This window comes from Parasteatoda tepidariorum, chromosome X1 (genome assembly GCF_043381705.1).
Source record: "Parasteatoda tepidariorum isolate YZ-2023 chromosome X1, CAS_Ptep_4.0, whole genome shotgun sequence".
NCBI classification, from domain to species: Eukaryota; Metazoa; Arthropoda; class Arachnida; order Araneae; family Theridiidae; genus Parasteatoda; species Parasteatoda tepidariorum.
In genome coordinates, this window is record NC_092214.1 from 59,757,279 (window position 1) to 59,777,085 (window position 19,807).

At 26.7% G+C, this 19,807-nt stretch overlaps 1 protein-coding gene across 5 annotated transcripts in view; it reads left to right on the top strand.

The window, feature by feature from the left end:
* Nucleotides 1-19,807, top strand: part of LOC107447338 (rho guanine nucleotide exchange factor 10-like protein) — a 53,044-nt gene that overhangs the window by 19,490 nt on the left and 13,747 nt on the right. For all 5 annotated transcript variants that reach the window (XM_043039063.2, XM_016062215.3, XM_043039064.2 and 2 more), the window contains 10 exons: nucleotides 275-368; nucleotides 4,585-4,688; nucleotides 4,814-4,891; nucleotides 6,385-6,564; nucleotides 10,514-10,630; nucleotides 14,727-14,819; nucleotides 16,066-16,287; nucleotides 18,246-18,337; nucleotides 18,419-18,579; nucleotides 19,288-19,400. In XM_043039063.2, the coding sequence (XP_042894997.1) occupies nucleotides 275-368; nucleotides 4,585-4,688; nucleotides 4,814-4,891; nucleotides 6,385-6,564; nucleotides 10,514-10,630; nucleotides 14,727-14,819; nucleotides 16,066-16,287; nucleotides 18,246-18,337; nucleotides 18,419-18,579; nucleotides 19,288-19,400 (1,254 nt within the window). The remainder of the gene's footprint in view (nucleotides 1-274; nucleotides 369-4,584; nucleotides 4,689-4,813; nucleotides 4,892-6,384; nucleotides 6,565-10,513; nucleotides 10,631-14,726; nucleotides 14,820-16,065; nucleotides 16,288-18,245; nucleotides 18,338-18,418; nucleotides 18,580-19,287; nucleotides 19,401-19,807) is intronic.

Consider the following 19,807-nt stretch of genomic DNA (forward strand, 5'->3'; position numbering starts at 1 on the left):
TAAATCTGGGGAATTCTTACAGTAAAATTGTGGAACATTCCAAAAATTTATAAGCATATATATGAGAAATTTAAAAGCATTTCAGTACTTGTAATGAATTTGAACCAGGCCCTTAACTATCTTGGGCCCAGAACAATTTGCCCTGTCTCTTCCCCCTGTGAGTATGACCTCGGCAGTTACTTTGAGATGTTGAATAATACTTTCATTTAGACATCAATACAGTTTGATCCACATGCACATCTGTTATGCAGTTTTAAATCTTATTTTGTTTCAGAGAGCTACTGGAGGCTTTACTAGGTGGTTTTCGACTCGAAAAAAAGAATATGTGCTAGATAAGTGTTCTAACAAACTGAACAGACATTCCCAAGGTATGGAAATATAATTCAATAGAATTTGGCTACATTAATTTTTTTTCATTAATTTTTATTATCTTTATTTTATCACTCTTATATTTTCAATAAATTTTTATGTGTTATTTATTTTTTCCTATATTTTTTTCACTTTGTTTTTTAAATACTTCTCAATTTCAAACATTTTGTTTTCTTATTTTAAGAATTTTAAATGAATTATTCTCTTGGAAATATTTATATAGAAATATTTTATGTGAAGAGGAAATTTATATCAAAATTTATTAAAAAAATTTTCCTGAAACTTAAGACGCACATATATAACCTGTCCTCACTACGGTTTTTATCCCTGATTTTTATAGTTACATTTAAAAAATCTTTAATTGGTAACAAAAATATCATCCCTAATGTCGTTGTAAAATTTGTCTGTTACGTTTTATTTACAATGTGAAATCTGTAGACTAATTATAGCAATTGGAAAATAAATTCTGTTAGAATGTGTATTGTATGTACTTTGAACTTGAAAGTATGTACTTTGTACTTGAATATGTGTAATTTAGAATGTATATATGTTTGAACCAAAATTGAACCAGTTTAATTGTCGAAGTATATAAATACTATGTCGAAGTTAATATCTACTCTGTTATTATTTTGCATGTATCAGTTCCACAGTATTTTACATTAAATATATTTTTTCTGGCCTTTAAAATGCAATTAAAGGTGCTTGTATTTTCCCTTATTTTTTTATATAAAACTTTTGAGATATATTTATTTTATATTATATATTCAAATCACATTGTTAATTTTCATAAGCAGTACAAAAAACACATTTTTGGAAAGACTGGAAAACCAATAATATTTGTAGAACTTGGGATTTTTGGGAAAATTTGGGAATTTGGATGGTAAAGTTTAGCTATTTACCAGTTTAGATCAAGGGGTGATCTATGGAATATAGTGAAAAGTCCTGTATCTAGAATTTTCCAGACTTCGGTAAGTGCAGATAATAGATTTTCGGGAATAACAGGTCTTTAAGGTAATCAATCGTCAAAACAAGCATTATTCAATGAAAAATAACAAATCAACAATAATCAATGTCTATTTCATACAATGTTTTCTTATATGTTAAATTAATAAATAAATATAAGTGAGGAGAAGATAATTTGAATAAGAACATGTTTCTTTCGTGAATAAAGACAAGTTTTCCTCTTTTTTTTCTTTTCTCATTTGATGTAAAGAATTAGCTAGAAAGATAATTGGATTAAAATAACGTTAAAAAGAAGACCCCAATTTCTAAAAGTAAATTAATCTAATTTAATAAAGAAAAAAAAATGAAACAGGGAACAGAATTGAGTTGATTTTGCTATTAAAAAAAATTATAATTTTAAGGGAAACAAAGCCTGTCTGCTTTTTGTTCTTTTAAGCACTTTTAATATTCAGCTTCATGTAATATTCACAGTTTATTATTTTCACCAAAGTTTGCTTTTCATTAACTGCTCTCGTCTTTTCGAAGCGGAATTAATATTTAGGTATTGGAGCAGTAAGAAGAAATAAAATTTTCTATTTTTTCCAGATGTTTTGTAAACGTTTCTGGTAAAAAAGAGGTCCATATATGGCACTTTATACTGAATGACAAGTGCAAATTAAAATATAAATAGTGCATTAATAGTGCAATAATAGTGCCAAATAAACAACTTGCAGCAGAATTTTAATCACAATGATTTTCACTGCATTTTTTTCTTAATTTAATACTTCACCTAATTAAACATGCAATTATTCATTAAGGATGAATTTTAAATCCAATATAACACATGGATCAATAAGTTCCGAGACTAACCCAGAGATGGCGCTCGTAGTAAACCAGTAACCAGGTCTTTCTAGAGTACTAACCTTTGCTTGAAACGTGTCAAAAGATTAAGTCGATTGGACCAGAAACAGCTGAGTTATCAAGGTTGGAGTAAAGTCGTTTTGTAGTTTGTTTAAAAAATGGAAAAAACAGAGTTTCGTGTTCTGATAAAACATTGTTTTTTAATATGTAAAAACACCGTGCAAGCGAAACAATGGATTGACAAATGTTACCCGGACTCTTGTCCATCGAAAGCAACGATTTGTCGGTGGTTTGCCGAGTTTAAATGTGGTCGTACCGACACAAATGACACGGAACGCTCGGGTAGACCTGTGGAAGCCGTTACACTGGAAAATGTGAGTGAAGTGTCAAAAATTATAATGAAAGATCGTAAAGTGAAGCTCCGTGAGATTGCTGAGATGACACAGATATCATATGGAAGTGTATTTACTATCCTTCATGAAAAATTGAGCATGAAAAAGGTTTTTTCCAAGTGGGTGCCGCGATTGCTTTCGATGGAGCAAAAACAGCAACAAGTCGATGATTCAGAAAGCTGTTTATCGCTATTTACACACACACACACACTATTTGCACATGCAGAGAAAAAAAATCCTTTTTCACCAAGACAATGCACCCTGTCACAAGTTGATGAAAACAATGGCAAAATTGAACGAATTGGGCTTTGATCTGCTTCCCCACCCCTCATACTCGCCAGATTTAGCCCCCAGTGACTACTGGCTCTTTGCTGATCTTAAAAAAGTGCTCCAGGGAAAAAGATTTGGCTCAAATGAGGAGGTCATCGCTGAAACTGAAGCTTATTTTGAAGCGAAAGATAATTTTTTTTATAAACATGGTATTGAAAAATTGGAAAAGCGTTGGAACGATTGTATCACCCTAAAAGGTGATTATGTTGATGAATAAAAAAAAATTTTGCAAAAAAAATTTTGTTTTCATTGTTAGTCTTGGGACTTATTGATCCATGTGTTATATATATATATATGCACACACACACTCACACTGTATACAATTATTTTTAAAAATAACTGAATGTTATTTTATTGAAAAAATATACACATTTCGCAGAATAGATGCTTTTTATGAAAAGTTTCTACTATTTCCACTGAAAGATGCAGATGCATTGATTTAATTGCCAGTTTAAAATGTTGGGTATTGAAACCTAGTTTATTCTTAATCTCTTTTTTTTTGTTAACTTTTCTGTAAGAAAGTTCTTCTGGAGTGGCATAAATTATAGCCAAATAAATAAGAGTATAAAATGCATTTCATTAATTGAAAAAAAAAATTTCTGAGGAGACATCTCTAAATGCTATGTAAAATCTATTAAAAAACAAATTGAAGCATATCACGTCTTTAAGTAGAAATCAACGTATTTCTTTTCTCTTATTCTCTTTACTGATTTATTGGGCTTTCCTTTTATGCAAATAAGTTATTAAAAATTTTATTTTCTACGTATATTTTTTCTTTACAGATGGTGCAATGTTAATATGTATTAACAGAAATTTAAAATATTTAATCTTTTTAACATCTAATTCTAATTTTAAAAAAAATCTTAGATTACATATTTATAATCTTGTAAGATATTTACAAGTCCTTAATTTCTTTTAGCAGTTTTATTTCAATTATGCAGCTGCTTTAATTTTTCCATGAAGTGAAACTGCTTAAATTTTTGGCAAGAAAATTTATTATGGTATTTTATAAAATATTAATGTTTTATTTAAATATAAATTGCATTAATTATTGTAGGAAAGATTACAAATGTAAAATAATAACATTGCAATAAATATTCACTACTGATGAATAAAATGAGAGACAAAAACTTAAAAATATAAATGTAAAACTCCTAGGAATTTTTAGAATTTCTTTCTTTACTAACCCGGTAATGCATTCGAATGTTTCTATCCTTTGCAACTCTACTTTTTCACTCATTTAGGATAGAAATACACCAGCAACAGTAGTTTTTGATAAGCATTTACAAATTTCATTTTCAATATTGGAGTTTCTACGTGGAAACAATTTAAGATATGTTCTTCTATTAAAAGTTTTTGATAACTTGTAACTTTTTTTAGAACTAAATTTTACATAAGAGATTGCTAGCAGCCTTTGAGTTTAAGGGATGTTAGTTATTGAATCAATTTTGAATCATTTTTCTATTTTTTATAATATTTAAATTAAAACTATTTAACATAATATTTTTAAATAGCAATTTAATCTAAAACTTTTAAATAACTTAAGTATTTATGTTTTTATATTTTCATTTAGATTACACAAGAATAGTTTGTTTCTTTTAGATATTTTAATTACTTAAAAAAATTATGCAATTAATTACTTTCTTGCATAAATTTAATTTTCAAAATAATAATATGAAATTTTTAACAGTTCTGTATGCTGATGAAGATGGATATGTTGATGTCAAAATCCCCAAAAAGCAACGTCCTCCTCTATCTCTACCACCAGTTCCACCAAATTTAAGCCCTGAAAAAGTAATTAGTCATGTTCTCTTCAAAGAGTTTCTTGTGTCGAAATTTTAGTTATAGCTGCTCCTAATAAATTTATCACTTTTTTTCATATAGAATTCAATCTTAAAGTATTATTATTTCTTTTTCAGTTAAAGAGAAGATATATTGTCGGAAGTATAGTTGACAGTGAAAACTCCTATTTAAATTCTATGCAGAGGCTTATAAGAGTAATTATCACTATTTTCAATTATGTAAAATTTTAACTAAAAGTTATTGTTTTGCTTTAATTGTGTATTTTAAATTACTATTTTATCAATTAATATTTTATTTTAAATGAAAATATTGAATTATTTAAAACTTTTTTGTATTTTGAAACTGTCAGGTTTTACTATTATGTTAAATCTTACAGTTAGAATCATACCTTGTTTTTATATATTTATTAAAGATGCATAATAATACAAATACTGTATAATACTATATGAGACAAGCTTACTGTGTGATAACAGAATAACAGTTTTACATATTAACTGCTCATATACTAATCATATGTACAAATTTTGGTTTACCTATAAACTCCTTTTCTCCATTTATTTAAAACCATTTTTTAGTGCGTTTACAAAATTACATTTATTGTGTTCAGCAGTGTGATGTTATAATCGATCTTCAAGCTTGGCATTTCCAATCAAAATTTACTTCCCCCCCTTTTTTTAACATTTCTAAAATTATATAAGCTACAGCAAAAAATCAGATATTTCTGTTACTTCAGTCATAAATCTTTTTTTTAAATTTTTTATTGAAATGTTTTTTTTTTTGGTTAATGGCGGGCACTTGGGTCTATTTCCCATTGACCTCAAAAATGCCAGAACTGCTACTCTCTTCTCGTTACCCAGTGAGCACCTATGGCCAAGCCACGGCGGTGGAGCAGTGTCGCCCACGTCACGCAACCACAAGCTCGTCTATAGGGCGGGTCACATTCACACAATCTCACAGAAGAAAGGACATAGAACACGGAGAGAGAGAAAGAAACATCCATGCCCTGAGCGGGATTTGAACCCGCAACCATCGACTCCGCAGTCAGGCACGCTAACCACTCAGCCACCTGGTCGGCTCAGTCATAAATCTAAACTAATTAATTTCTCCTCTTTCATTCTAAAACAGTAATTGTGAAGTCATTAATATTATAAAAAAGGATTTGTAATATGATTCAGAATATTCTTAATGATCTCATCAATTTTTGGAAGGAAAAAGTCAGAAATTCTGGTCACGTAAAACGGAAAAAAGTTCTTATGGGATAATGAAAATGAAATATACTTTATGAGATACTCATGTTCAGTATCTTGCTCTTAAGGATTCTTACATGTGTTATATGTGCATAGAATTTGACTGGAAATCAAAATTTAATTTACATAAAAAAAATCCTGTTTATAAGTGATTGTATTTTTAAAAACATAAGAGAGGGAGCCCATTTTAAAGTATCGTAAGCATATATATTTTTTAAATGTAGGAATAAAATTATGTGTAATAAATTTTGTTTCAATTTGTATTAGTCATTTTTAGTGTACTTTTTTTTTAGCTCCAATTATCATTTTGCTTAGAAATAAAGATTTGTCAGTAACATATTGCTACTATTAAAATATTTCTTTTGTAATAAATTCATTAATGTAATTAAAACTAACATCTTTTATTCTTGTAATATTCACACTCGAATTTTTTCTATTAGGATTATAAACATCCATTGGAAAATGCCCCTTCTCCAATTGTCAGTGCCAATAAAATTAGTGTAATGTTCCACAGAGTTGAGCAAATTTTGCAGTGTCATAACATTTTTGGAATTGCTTTAACTCAATGTATTCGCCAATGGGATCAAGAAGAAAAAATTGGAGATGTATTTGTTGCCTCTGTAAGTAACTTTTGTTGCATCAAATAATGTCTTTTTTTTGTTGGTATTTTTACTATCTCAATCATTAAATGTATTTTATTTTTCATTTTTAATACTCTAAGCTTAATTTCAATCAAACAAAGAGTTGGATTATACTCAAACTGAATGTAGTATTTAGTAATAATTTTTGATGTCAGTAATAATTCTAGTGTTTTTGGTCCACTTCAATTAATCTGTATATTCTTTCGATGTTCGTAGTTATTCTTTATAGGATTCTGATATCTTCAGGGCTGCCAACATTATATGCTTTTTGGGAAAATTTGCTCTAGCAGTAGCTAAGTTTATATTTTAATGTAGAATTCTTTGTTTTGTAAATTGAATTAAAAGCTATTTTCCATCCAACCACTTGTAAAAGATTCAAAAGTTCATATGAAACACCATTTAGTGCCAGCTCTTTCGTGGTGAGTCTTTTAAAATGTGTGCAAAATTACCAAAAATTCTGAAAGCTTTAATTTTTAGTTGTCTACCACTCAATAAAATATTTGCTGTCAACTATTATGCAAGAAGCACATAATAGTTGACAGCCTTGTATCTTTCATTATAACATACTGAGTTTTTAACTCTAAACCTACCGGAGAGGTCAAATTTTATGACTTTTATTAAAATTGTTAAATTTTATATTTTCATTTTTCTTGAAGTAACTGCACCATCTTTTCTGTAATATATAGCTACTTTATTGCTCAATCTCTCTCTCTCATTTCTTTCGTTTTTCCTGATGATTATATGTGCTCTATGATTATCTATTGTGAGTTGTCTTTTGACTTCTGGAAAATATGTGAAATTTTATAAAATTATTTGCACTAAAATCTTAAACTTACTACTAATTTTAAGCTTTTCAAGAAAATGTCATCTGATAGTGCTTAGAAACATCCTATGCATCTATGTACAGTTTTATGCTGGGTACAGAGGGCTGACTGGTGGTGGTAACCCGTGAAGCAAAATAACAATCATTCAAATTCAAACACAGGCTCTATGAGCAGCATTACAAATATTTGCGATGTATCAGTTCTATTTGTTATAATTTGATAGGCTACAAACTTTGGGTAATAAATAAATAAAAATAGTGTGTTCCAATTTTTGTATTTTTTTATTAGTGGTCTATTCAAATACAAATTAAAAATTTTGCTCTAAAATGTCAATGTAAAAGAAATTGTTGGAAGAAATCAAAAATAGAGGAAGAAAATTGTGGTAGTGAGGGTGGTATGTATGATCTATTGGACACTGACTCTAAGCTATTCGACACAAATAATGAGGAAGAAAATATCGTGAATATATGCATAGCAATTGAAAAAGAATAAAATTGTTCTCTACTTCTGAAGATAAATGTGAAGCAAATGATCAAAATATTCAAACTTCAATGGACATAGACATGGAAGATCCCTGCTTCATACTATTTTCAGAAAAATATTGGCCAATGAAAAATACAAAATGCTATATTATGAAGATGCATTTCTTTGTTACGTGACATTTAGAAGTGCATTTTCGTTGATACATGACCAACGAGTTATGGATCGTATAAAAATGTGTATAGAATCAGAAGCATAACAAGTTTTAGGATCCGAATGGAGTCGTTGTTAACTTCTGCAGATTTAGATGCTTTTATTGCAATTTTATATGCATGTAGTGCTTATGAAACAAGAAATTTGAATGTTTCATATTTATGGACTAAGAATTATGGTTCTGTATTGTTTGCAGGAATAATAAGCAGAAATTGTTTTACAGAAATTCTGCAATTTATCAGTTTTGCTGTAATTGCTGCCAGCGTTTATAGACTTACAAATCTGCTCTCATCTCAAAGGTAGGGAATATATTTATAGAAAATATTTAAAAAAAGGCCACAAACTAGATGCAAACATTACTAAAGATGAACAGCTATTTGGGACAAAAGCAAGATGCAGATTTACACAATATATACCCAACAGACCTGATAAGTTCAGAATCAAATTGTGGTTAGCATCTGACATTGAGAATATATTGTGAATAGGTTTCCGTATATTTTGAAAATATGAGATTAGACTATCAGCAGTATCATTTAGTGAATTCGCTATTCTCGAACTCTGGAATCATTTACAGGGTGCGGAAGAAATTTAACCACCAATAATTTTTTTACTATATCTTTAGCAATAAATCTTCTATCAAAAAGAAAGGTCTTAGTAGGAACTAATAGAGTGAATAAGAAGGAATTACCAAAACCTACCAAACACAATGACAACAAAACAAACGAAATGACAAAAGGAAAGACAATGTAGCATGCTGTTCAACGCAGCTTTACAAATCAACTAATTGTACTCTGACAATTAACAAAGTTATTCAAAAAAAGTTCTCTTATCTAAGTTAGGACTTTAAATTTGTAAACAGCGCTAAATTTATACTTAAAACTATTGCTTTTTATAATAACATTAAATTTGGCATTGATATAACATATCAAATAACTTGGAAATTACAGCAAAAATTTTAAATCTCATATATGGTCTGTCCAATGTATTTTTCAACATTCTGGATTTAGCCGCTATTAATGCTTGGATTTTGTGTAAGCAAACAAGAGAAAGAGTATAGTTAATTTTTTTTTTATTTCAGTTGGCAGCGGAACTTGCCACCGAAAATTGAAATTTACAGGAACAAGAAACGAAAGGCATGGAGGAAATTTCAGCAGATTTCATTAAAATTTCAGAAAGATAAAAAACTTATCAAATTGGGGGTTGTGAAAATAATTAAATAAAATCATAAACATTTGTTTTACATGTAAAAATTATATTTGTGGAAGAAAGTACGATAATTAATAAATTTTATTTTAATTTGAATAACAATATCAGTATAAATTACTGGAGTAACATAAAAATTTTTTAGTCTCTAATGTTTTAGCCTGAAAAATAATTGTTTTTTAATTATTACATAATTATTTTATTTTTTGTTGCCTAATTGTATTCTACTTATAATAAACTGGAAAAGGATATTGCGTCCATTTGAAACGTGGTCATTTGTCTGCCATCAGTAGAAATAAATACATATAAAGTGCTAGTATGTTTAGTATTAAATGCAGAAGTTATTTTAACTATAAACTTCAATTTTTGTTGAAGTGTCAAAAATTAAGATGTAAACAAAATAATTTTTGCAAATGATCGAAATTATCAGAATTTTTTTAAATGCGTAACCTTTTATTTTGCAGATGTAATTTTAAGCAGATTTTACTCATACAATTTTAAAATTCAAATAAACTTAATTTTGCAAAAACATTTTGCCAATATTAAACCACTTTATTTTCATCGTCTTTAGAAAATCAATAAATGTTTCAGCTTTGAGCTCTGTATATTGAATTTAAGGTTGTGCATTTATTGTCACTTATATGTTGATATATGAAGAAATCTTAATGTTTCAATATTCAGCTACTTATCTAGTGATTTTAAGTTGTTTTCCTACTAATAGTTTTGGTAGTACATAATTGCTCTCTGTTTATGGTAGTTCTTATTTTAACATTTAAAATTAGCTTTAGTTACTTATTTTCCAGCACATGGTTGAATCTTTAATCATAATCATGTAAAAATTAATTCTGCAGTTAACTTTTGATGTTTAATTGTAATTTGTGAATAAAAGAATGTAATTTATTTCAAATGATCTCTTTAAAATTTTATAATGTGTTATTTTTCATTAATCATTTAGCTTATAATGTCTTCTATACCCCTCATTTAAATATTTTACCAAATAAACTTTTTTTGGATTTACTTGATTAAAATTAGTCATAAAATAATAATTGAAATTGAAATACTCAACTTGCTAATAACTGTAAAATATTTTATAAGTTTTTAATATTAATTATTAATTTATCTAATTGATAAAACTGAGTGTGTTTGATTTATTCTTGAAATTTTATATTTTTAATTTTGTATAATGGAAACCATAATTTATTTTTCAGTTTTCAAAAGTAATGGTTCTGGACATATACAGTGATTTCATTAACAATTTTTCTTTGGCTATGGAAACTGCGAAGCAAGCTTCAAAAAATAAATCTGCATTTGCAGATTTCTTGAAGGTAATTTATATGGAATTACCATACATTTTATTTTAATTCATTTCTGTATGTAACAGCAGCTCATTATGCAATTGTGACTGCTTCAAGTATTCTATTTAAGTAGAAAAATATTTTGGGTTATATATACAAAAATAATTATGATATTCTACTTGAAACTTAAATATTTTTTGTTTACTGTATTCATATACATCACATTTATTTCAGAGTTATATATATATTTTACAATACATTATTTGCATGTAATATTATTAACTGAACTTTTTTTTTAACTGAACATATTTTGTTAACTGAAATAACTTTAAAAGAAATTCTCTTTGTAATGACTCATTAATTTAAAAAACACAAAAGAGAGTATATTCATTTTTTGTAAAAGCATCTTAAACGTTAAAAAATAGATGAATAAACAAAGCTTTTTATGTACTTTATTCTTTTCTTTTATTAAAAATTTGAGTGATATACTACCCACAATATTAACAAACTGAAACACTTTTGATAAGTTGAAATTGAACAGCTTTAATTTGGTATTGTGTGTTTTATCGTCATGCCTTTGCTTTCAATTTTTTTACAGTATGTAAAGTTACTGGTTATTTTAACAATATTATTAATTTTTTAATGTATTTTTGTGTTTGTTGAATAAATACTTCAATTTCGTTAATAAAACTCCTATAGTTAAAATTCCATATAGTTTTGTTAATAAAATACCTATTTATGCGTGATTATTGTTGGACTATTTAGTTATACACTTTTTTCCAAATTAGGTTGATTAGAAATTAGAACTTCTAAGAATTTTTTTTTCTGTTTTAGAGTGTTAAAATTAACATATAAGTTTTGGTGCCCCAATTGTGCAACCAATGACATGATTGCTGCAATTGTGCACAAGCCTTTCTTACTCCCCCGAGAAGTTAGTTGCCATTGCAGGGTTGGCATGGTATTTACCATGTGAAGTTTTTAGCAGTATTTACCATGGTTTTACCATCTTGGAAAAAACCTGTGTTTCCCATGGCTTTTACCGTGTATAAAATTAATCATTTTCAAAATGGAATATGAATAAAAAGGCAGTGTTTTTAAGTGATGACTGCTTATTTCGACAAAAAGGACACATTTTTTGAGATTAAATGGCAGGCCGTCCTTAAAAAAAACGCTTATGGAGAACACTGCTATTACATTTAGATAAATGTTTAGTTAAGTAAATTATAACTTCTTTATTGGTTTTTCTTCTAACTCTTTTTTTTTTTAAAGAATATTCTGCACGAAAATTGTTTTGATTATGTCTAGTGTATTTATTTTATTTATTTGTTTTATTTATTATTACCTCCTAATTTTCTGTTTAAACGACTATAAGGCATGTTAGATATTTTTTAAAATGTTTATCATATATTGATTTATAAATTAATCTAACTTTTGGCCAAAATAAAAAATTTGTGTATTTAATATATTTTCAGTGGATTTGATAATGATATGGTCAGTCTTTATAATTACATATTTATACTGATTTCTAATGTATACACCATTCATAATCATTTTTGTTGTTCCTTTGGTTTTTGAAATCTTCATACATAAAAAATTATTTTTTAATTAATTTGAACAAATAATTATTTTGGAAAATTTAGATCTTAAAAATGCACATACTTACTGAAATAAGTAAAATAATATTTTTTCCTAATCTATATTCTATATAATTCCTTATCTATTCTAATCTAAAAATAAATGTCAAAAGATAGGTAAGATGAATCCTTATTTTACTATATCCTTATCACTACTGTAGATTTTTTATTTTTCTAATTATTCTTTCATAAAAAAAGAAAGAAAAGAATTATTGTTAATATTGTTTAAGTCTTTTTAATAAAATTTCAAAATTTTGCTTATTTCAGCTTCACGGTTATTGGTTATTTCGGTATATAAATGCAGCTGTAATAAAGTTATGGTATACAATGGTATACAATAATGTAATTTATAACTTATGCCAAAATTAGAACTTAAAGACTATCCATTAATTATGCACAATTAGTTTGAAACTTGCATTTTACTTACAGTATTCATTTTTTCAGAATTTGATTCTTTAAAGATTTTATAGAGAAAAAAAAACTAAATTAACAATATTATAACTGAAAATTTCGAAAATGAGAAATTCAGTGGCCATTAACTATTATTATTTTCAGGCAATTCTTCCACAAATTTTGTGGGATGGAATTTTACAGTTTCAAAATTTGTGATTTCGTTCCCCCATTGTGATTGATTTCTAATTAATGATTGAATAATCGCAAAATGTTTTAATGGAAAACTTATTAAAAATCTATAAAAATATTTTTGTGCTATAGCATTTATTTACGCACAGTATTTTTGATTTGAAATTTTTGATACCATACTTACTAATTAAATAAAAAAAGGTTTGAACAAAAAAATTGGATTGAGGGCTGATTGACTCTTTTAGGGCAACTTCATGCTTTATCTTTCTTTTTTAAAAATAAATGTGTCCAATTTGATAATGAAACTTTTTGAAAACAGTTTGTTTAGTTCAAATTTTTAAAAGAATTAAGCCCAATTAATAATGAAACTTCTAAAGAAATCATTATTTTTTAATAAAATAATAATTTTTTTCTACCTTAATACAATAACAATGCTTTTTTCAGTTCTATGTATTTTTTATACATTGCCTATAAATATAATCTCTCTATATTAAAAGAAACTACCTTTGTTTCAGAAATGTTTTGCTGCACGCCTTTATTACTCTCATGCAAAATCTATTAGAGGAAAATATATTGAATTTTTATATTTTTGGAGAAATAGTTAAGGGGAAAAAATGATACAAAAACAAAAGAAAATATTACAAAAGTGATATTAATGAGGTTATTAGTTGTCTAATTTTTTTTTGTGTCAAAAAGAAGTTTTTTTGAGTCATGCATTTTAGTTTAGGGAAAACTAGTAGTAGGCAGGGATGCTACGCCTGCGCCATTTGCGACAAACTGAGACAAAACGGCATAACTGCGCCATTTTGCGACATTCAGCTCAGTTTCTGCCAAAGCTGCGCCATTCTGAGACAAAACGTCCAAAATTTGGCAAACCTGAATTCAGTTTCAAATATTAATCCGCATTGCCGTGAGTCATTGGAGATCATTTTGCCGTTCACGTCTCCAAGGGATGAAAGACTTCCACGAAAAAGCGGAAATCCGCTTTTTTCTCCCAATNGGGGAATTAAGTTGTTTTGCAGCTACAGCCATAAATTCTTATATTTTAAAATGAGCACATGTGTCATAATAACATTTTAGGTTAGCTTAGGAGTAATTAAAGAGTTTATTTATTTCTTTTTTTGTTTTATGTGTTTTTTTTTTGCTAAAGTTTGCAATTTAAAGAAAAGAATCACAAAAAAATTATTTATTTTTGCAACCATCTATTCTTTTGAAGAGAAAAGATCTTAGCCTTTAATTTAAAATGTTATAATGAATTGTTAACGAATGTTTGTTTCTTTAATGAATGTTTTGTTAAGAAATTAGCTATGGATTTCTTAAGTTATCAAGTTGGTTTTTCAGCTTTTTTTTTTAAAAAAAATCATTTTTTATAATTTTGAAGGATCATGAAAAAGCCATATCTTCCATTTAAAAAAAAAAAAAATTTTTAATTAGTGTCTCTATATCAATATTTATGTGAACTAATATGGTGAGATTTTTAAAATTTCAGCTTTTCTTTGTGTGTTTCCTCTAATATTTCTTTTTCTCCCTTTTCAGTGACTTTCTACATATGGCAACATTTCTCTATTTCATTAGAAAGGAAGAATGAAATTTAATGGTTAAAATATAAAATTCATACCATATAATGAGTAGAGGACATTTATTAAAAAAAAGTTCTGCATTAAAAAGGAAATATTTTTTAAAAACATCTGGTCCCCATTTTTACATTCCGTTTGAAACCTTGTGATTTCCAATTTTTTTTATAAAAATTCCTGCATATTGATTTGAAAAATTCTTCATTCACAATGTCCTTATAGTTGGTATGGTCTCAAGTGTGTATGTACATATAAATATTGCTAAATTAGATAATACTCACAAGCAGATTGATGTTTTGGCTGAAAATTTTAATAATTTTTTATTTATATTCTTAGGTTAAACAAATTAATAGTACTGATAGATTATCATTCTTTGGTCTAATGGTGAAACCTGTTCAAAGATTTCCTCAGTTTATATTGATGCTACAGGTAAATACTTTTACTCTCTTACTTGAAAAAAAAAATAAAATAGAAATTTATTTGGAAAGTCATCTTTATAAAATTTGGTATTGCTTGTTTTGTTGTGTTATACTTTTTCATAATGTTTTTAAAGGAAAAATAATTTATTTTCAAAAATCTGTTAGTATGTACTAGTTGTAAATCCCTCATCTTCATATTTGTAAAATATCCATGAAAATGGCACGTGACTATGGTATGTGTAAAGAGTGTATGAGAATGAGTGGAAAACAAAAAAGACAATTGCAAAATGAGGTATTAAAATGTTGTTTAGAAAGTTATTAAGTTTGGGAACAGTTGCCAAGCTATAATTTTTCGAGAAAAACAAGTGTTGAACTAGTTTTCAAAAGAAATTTTTCCAAAAATTCCTGAAAAAATAGGTTTTTGCTATTTTTGTTACCTAAGATATTTTTGTATTCTTAAAATTTGGTTTCCTGAGAATGTTATGCTAGCAGTTGGTTTCATTGGCTGAAAACAACTATGTTGCAGAAAACAAATCTATTGCTAATTATTCAGATTCTGAAGTTATGTTATAGGATAAAATTTATTTAATTATTTTATCTGTGTCATTTACAAAATTATCAGAAAATCAAAATTAGCAAATAAAGATGAATCTGTTAATCAGAATTAATGTATTTTATAAAACTTTAAAAAGTTCTCTTTGGACATGTTTTAAAAGTTCCGTTAGTGCTAAGAAAGGAAATTATATTTAATTTTTTTATATTCTTTCTGTGTAGAAATTTAGTATTTGCAAACGCATATTTTTCATTAAATAATAAGGATTTAAGTTTTAGCTATATTAGCTGTGCTTCATTTTCCTTAATCTTTTGCTACTTTGAGTTTCAACGTTTTTCATTTCCTCCTCTGATTTAAGAGTAGTTTGTTTGATTATTTAAGTTTTCTGTATCTCACTTCATTTACCTCACATATAAAAATATAGCATTGAAGACCTGTATTTCGTTTGAAGATGTGCCATCCGTTTGAAAAATTAAATAAGCCTTATAGAATATTTGGATAATTTCAATGCTGTATCATTAAAAAAGTAAAAGCTTAACAATTATTCGACATAGCTGGTGTTTTATAAGACATTTGTTATAGGTACTTTGAAGGGTTTAAAAACAGGTCTTAACCATATAAAGTGCTTTAATTTATAGCATTTAGCTGTTTGATTTTGACTTTTTACATTATTTAATTATTTTTATTCATATATTTATTGTAGGATTTGTTAAAATATTCACCTCCTGGTCATCATGATCGCATGTCACTTCAACTTGCTCTAACACAACTTGAATCACTTGCTGAAACTTTAAATGAAAGGAAGCGGGAAGCTGAACAACATCATGCTGTTCGGGAAGTTCTCAAACATTTTGGAAAGTTCTCCTTTAAATCTTCTGCTGACAGAAATCATTTCTTGCTAAGACAAGATGATGTGTTACAACTTGTTAGTATTAAGATCATCCATTTTATGTTCCATCTTATTTTGTTTTATATTATTTTTTAATTTATAAATATTTATTCCACGTAATAATAATTCCAGCTTTTATGTCTAAGAACTGTCTAACATAAAATTTTTAATGGACTTATGGGTTTAAAAGAAAAAGCAGCTGTTGTTGCCACCACCATATATATCATTGGCTCAAAATTGTAAAGTTCAAGCCTCCATAGTCTCCTTCGTCAACAACTATCTGTTGAAGAGGCTATTTTACTTTATCAACAAAATAATATTATTATTTCTTCTTTATTTTCAAAGTTATGATGTAACAAAATAAGGAAGTGTTCTGTTACTTTCTAATGCGAAGGGTAAACTTAGATAGTTCATCAACAAAATTTTAAATAGGAGAAAAAGAACATTAAGCATTTAATCTATCTTCAAACATTGTCTTCCATATCCTAAAAGAAGCAGAAAAAATTTGTCAAAAAATATTTGTAGGCCTAAATATAATGATTTTTGGAGTGTTACTTAAGTAATTTTAAGTTGGCTTTAATGATAATGATTTAATGTTCAAACCTTTTTCTTTTTTAAAAATATATGCAATGTCTTTTTTAGCAAAATAAATAAGCAAATAAATAAAATAAAAATATTCTTTTCTCTTGTATAGTTGAATTTTTGTCAATCTGGACAAATTAACTTTTTTTGTTCTTTCCCTTTACTATAAATCCTTTAAAAAAATTTATATTGATAAGTTGATTTAAAAAAATAGTAGTTGGAATCCTTAATTAGTTCCTTAGATAATAGTTTTGTTTGTATTGCTTCAAATGCTTAGTGACTGTGGGTTGTACACTAAGAATTTGAAGGAATTGCTTGTATTAAATTAAAAGAAGTGATAGAGTATTCTTAGGTATAAAATTGATGCTTTTTTTATCTCATAAACATAATAGTTTGTATAATTTAAATTTAAGAAAAAAATTTATTGCAGACATTGTTCTATCAATTTTCGCCCTAATCCTCACATAATCAAAACAAGAGGTTAAAAATAGGCGAAAGTTGTTTTATATTTTAGCCGATTTGCAAAGCAAAATAAATGAATGAATAGCTGTAATTGTTTTAACAATTCAGAACTGTTTACAGCAATTGTTTAGAAACTTATTTTTATGCCAATAAATTAAAAAAAAAAAAAACCATATTAAATTAAAATTTTTATTATTGATGATTATATTATGAATTTATTGACTTGCTATTATCCTATAATTAAATAGAAATGGGATTTCTATATTGACGTAATTCAATAGTTAACATACACAATCAATGTTCATTAATGTCTTGTTGTATCATTTTGAAACAGTACAATAATACAAAAGTGAAAAAAAGAAGTACAGCAGCGATTTCATGAAGCTCAAACTGGCAATAACTTGTCTTTTAACATCTTAACAAAATTTAAGCTATTACTTCTTAGGATTTTGAATCTTCATCTGGGGAAAAACATCATAATTTGCTAAAAAGTATTTTTACTCATATTAATTTTAATTAAATAGTACTCATAATTACTTATTATTAATTTTAATTAAATAGTACTAATTAAAGAACATTTCTTAAGTATGCGTCATTCTCAAAAAGTTTAGATTCATTATGTGGTAACTAGAATGCTTTTTTGCTCATTGAATGTTGAATATAATCACAATAAAATTATTTTATTATTATTCTATATTTTTTAATCTGAAATCTTAAAAATTAAGTAAATAAATTGCCAATATTTTTGATGTTTTTATTACTTATTACTAATTTTGTGTAAATATAAACTTAGTGTGAGCATGTGTTGAATCTATAACGATTTTCTAAAAACAGTTTCGTTTTAGTCTTTTTAAATTATGAAATATATTATTTAAAATTCGTACGATGCTTATGAAACTAGTGAGTTCATATGTTTCTAATATTTTATTTATTGTTTGGCATGTTTACAGCAGTTAGATCAAAATGGGCTTGTAGTGAAGTCTAAGGAAAGGAGACTTTTCCTTTTAAATGACCTTTTATTATCTGTTGCTGTTTCATCTCGGTATGTATATTTCACATTTAATGATACAATAGTTTTGCTATCGGTAATAACTGTACTGATATTTTCTTAATATTTTTTAAGGAATAGTGATAATCTCTCAAATGTCGAAAGGTTAAATCTCAAATGGGCAGTTCCTCTTCAAGAAGTAGATATCTATGATGATTTAAACATGTCTGCTAAAACTTTAAAAATGTTTTACAGCAAAAGTAAATTTGCAAATCATAATGCTGATGGTGAATCAGGTATTTTTTTTTCTTTGAAATTTTTTTTCCAAATACTTTTTAAAGCAAAATATAAAGATTTAATTTATGATAAAAATTTTGTTCTTTAAAATTAATCAATTTAATTTTATTTTTTAAATATTTGATTATTTATAAGAGGAACAAGTTGTTAAGATACTTTTAGTTGTAGGAAATATTTTTCTTTTTTTAAAAGAAGCTGAAGTGATTGTTTTACTGTGTTATGAATGTATGTTTAAATATATTAAATGGTAAGTGTTATAGTTTATCACTCATTTATATATTTCTAATGAAAAATGTTGAAATAAATCAAATTAGGAGAGTGTTATTCTTGTCTAAACTCATGAATGATTTTTTTTCAATAGTAAAAATTTTATGTTTTAGTGTTATAAGTTCATTAAAATATCAAATAGTGATTACTAAGTAATACAAAAGAAAATTTACTTTTAATTTACTGGTACGTCAAAATTTTTTGTGCATTCCCTTTATATTTTAATTATTTATTATCTGACAATTATTTATATTTTTTTCTTTTTTTGAATCCTTTTTGGTCAAACAGATTTTTACCATTAAAAACTGGTTTAAATGCTTTCCTTTACAAAAACATTTCATTTGTTTCAATTTTCATTTTCTTGACAAATTTTTATAGTTTATATTGTTGATGGTTATCTTGAAAATAAACAGTTAAGTAAAACAAATTTTGTTTTCTAGCTGATGTCCCTACTGAACAAACTCTTTACGAAGAACTAAGAGATCTCATTCATGACAAAGATATCATTGCTAGAATTGATTCATTAGTGTCATCATTAAGAAGAACTTATAATGTAAGTTATAAGCTTATAGTTTTTTCTAATATATTATGAGGAATGAAAGGAGTAGTTATAAATCAAGAAACAAATGTAACATTTATCTTCTTACTTGGATTCTTTCCATCTGATTTTCATTTGGGGAACAAGCTGAATGATGTTTTTTCTCTCTGTAAGAGAAAAAAAAATTCTTGATAATCACATGCATTTTAGGAAAGAAGAGGGTGATTTGTAATTTAGTCAGTGTATTAGATTTTGGTTTAAAAACATTCTAAGGAACAGAAAAAGTTTTTGTATTTGGCTTTAAGCAAATGAATTTTTCTAATGTTGTTTATTAACAAGGTTAATTTTTAATATCCAAAATATAATCTTTTTACTTAGTTTGAGCAGGAAATCATATAAATTAAAACTGTTTTATTTCTACA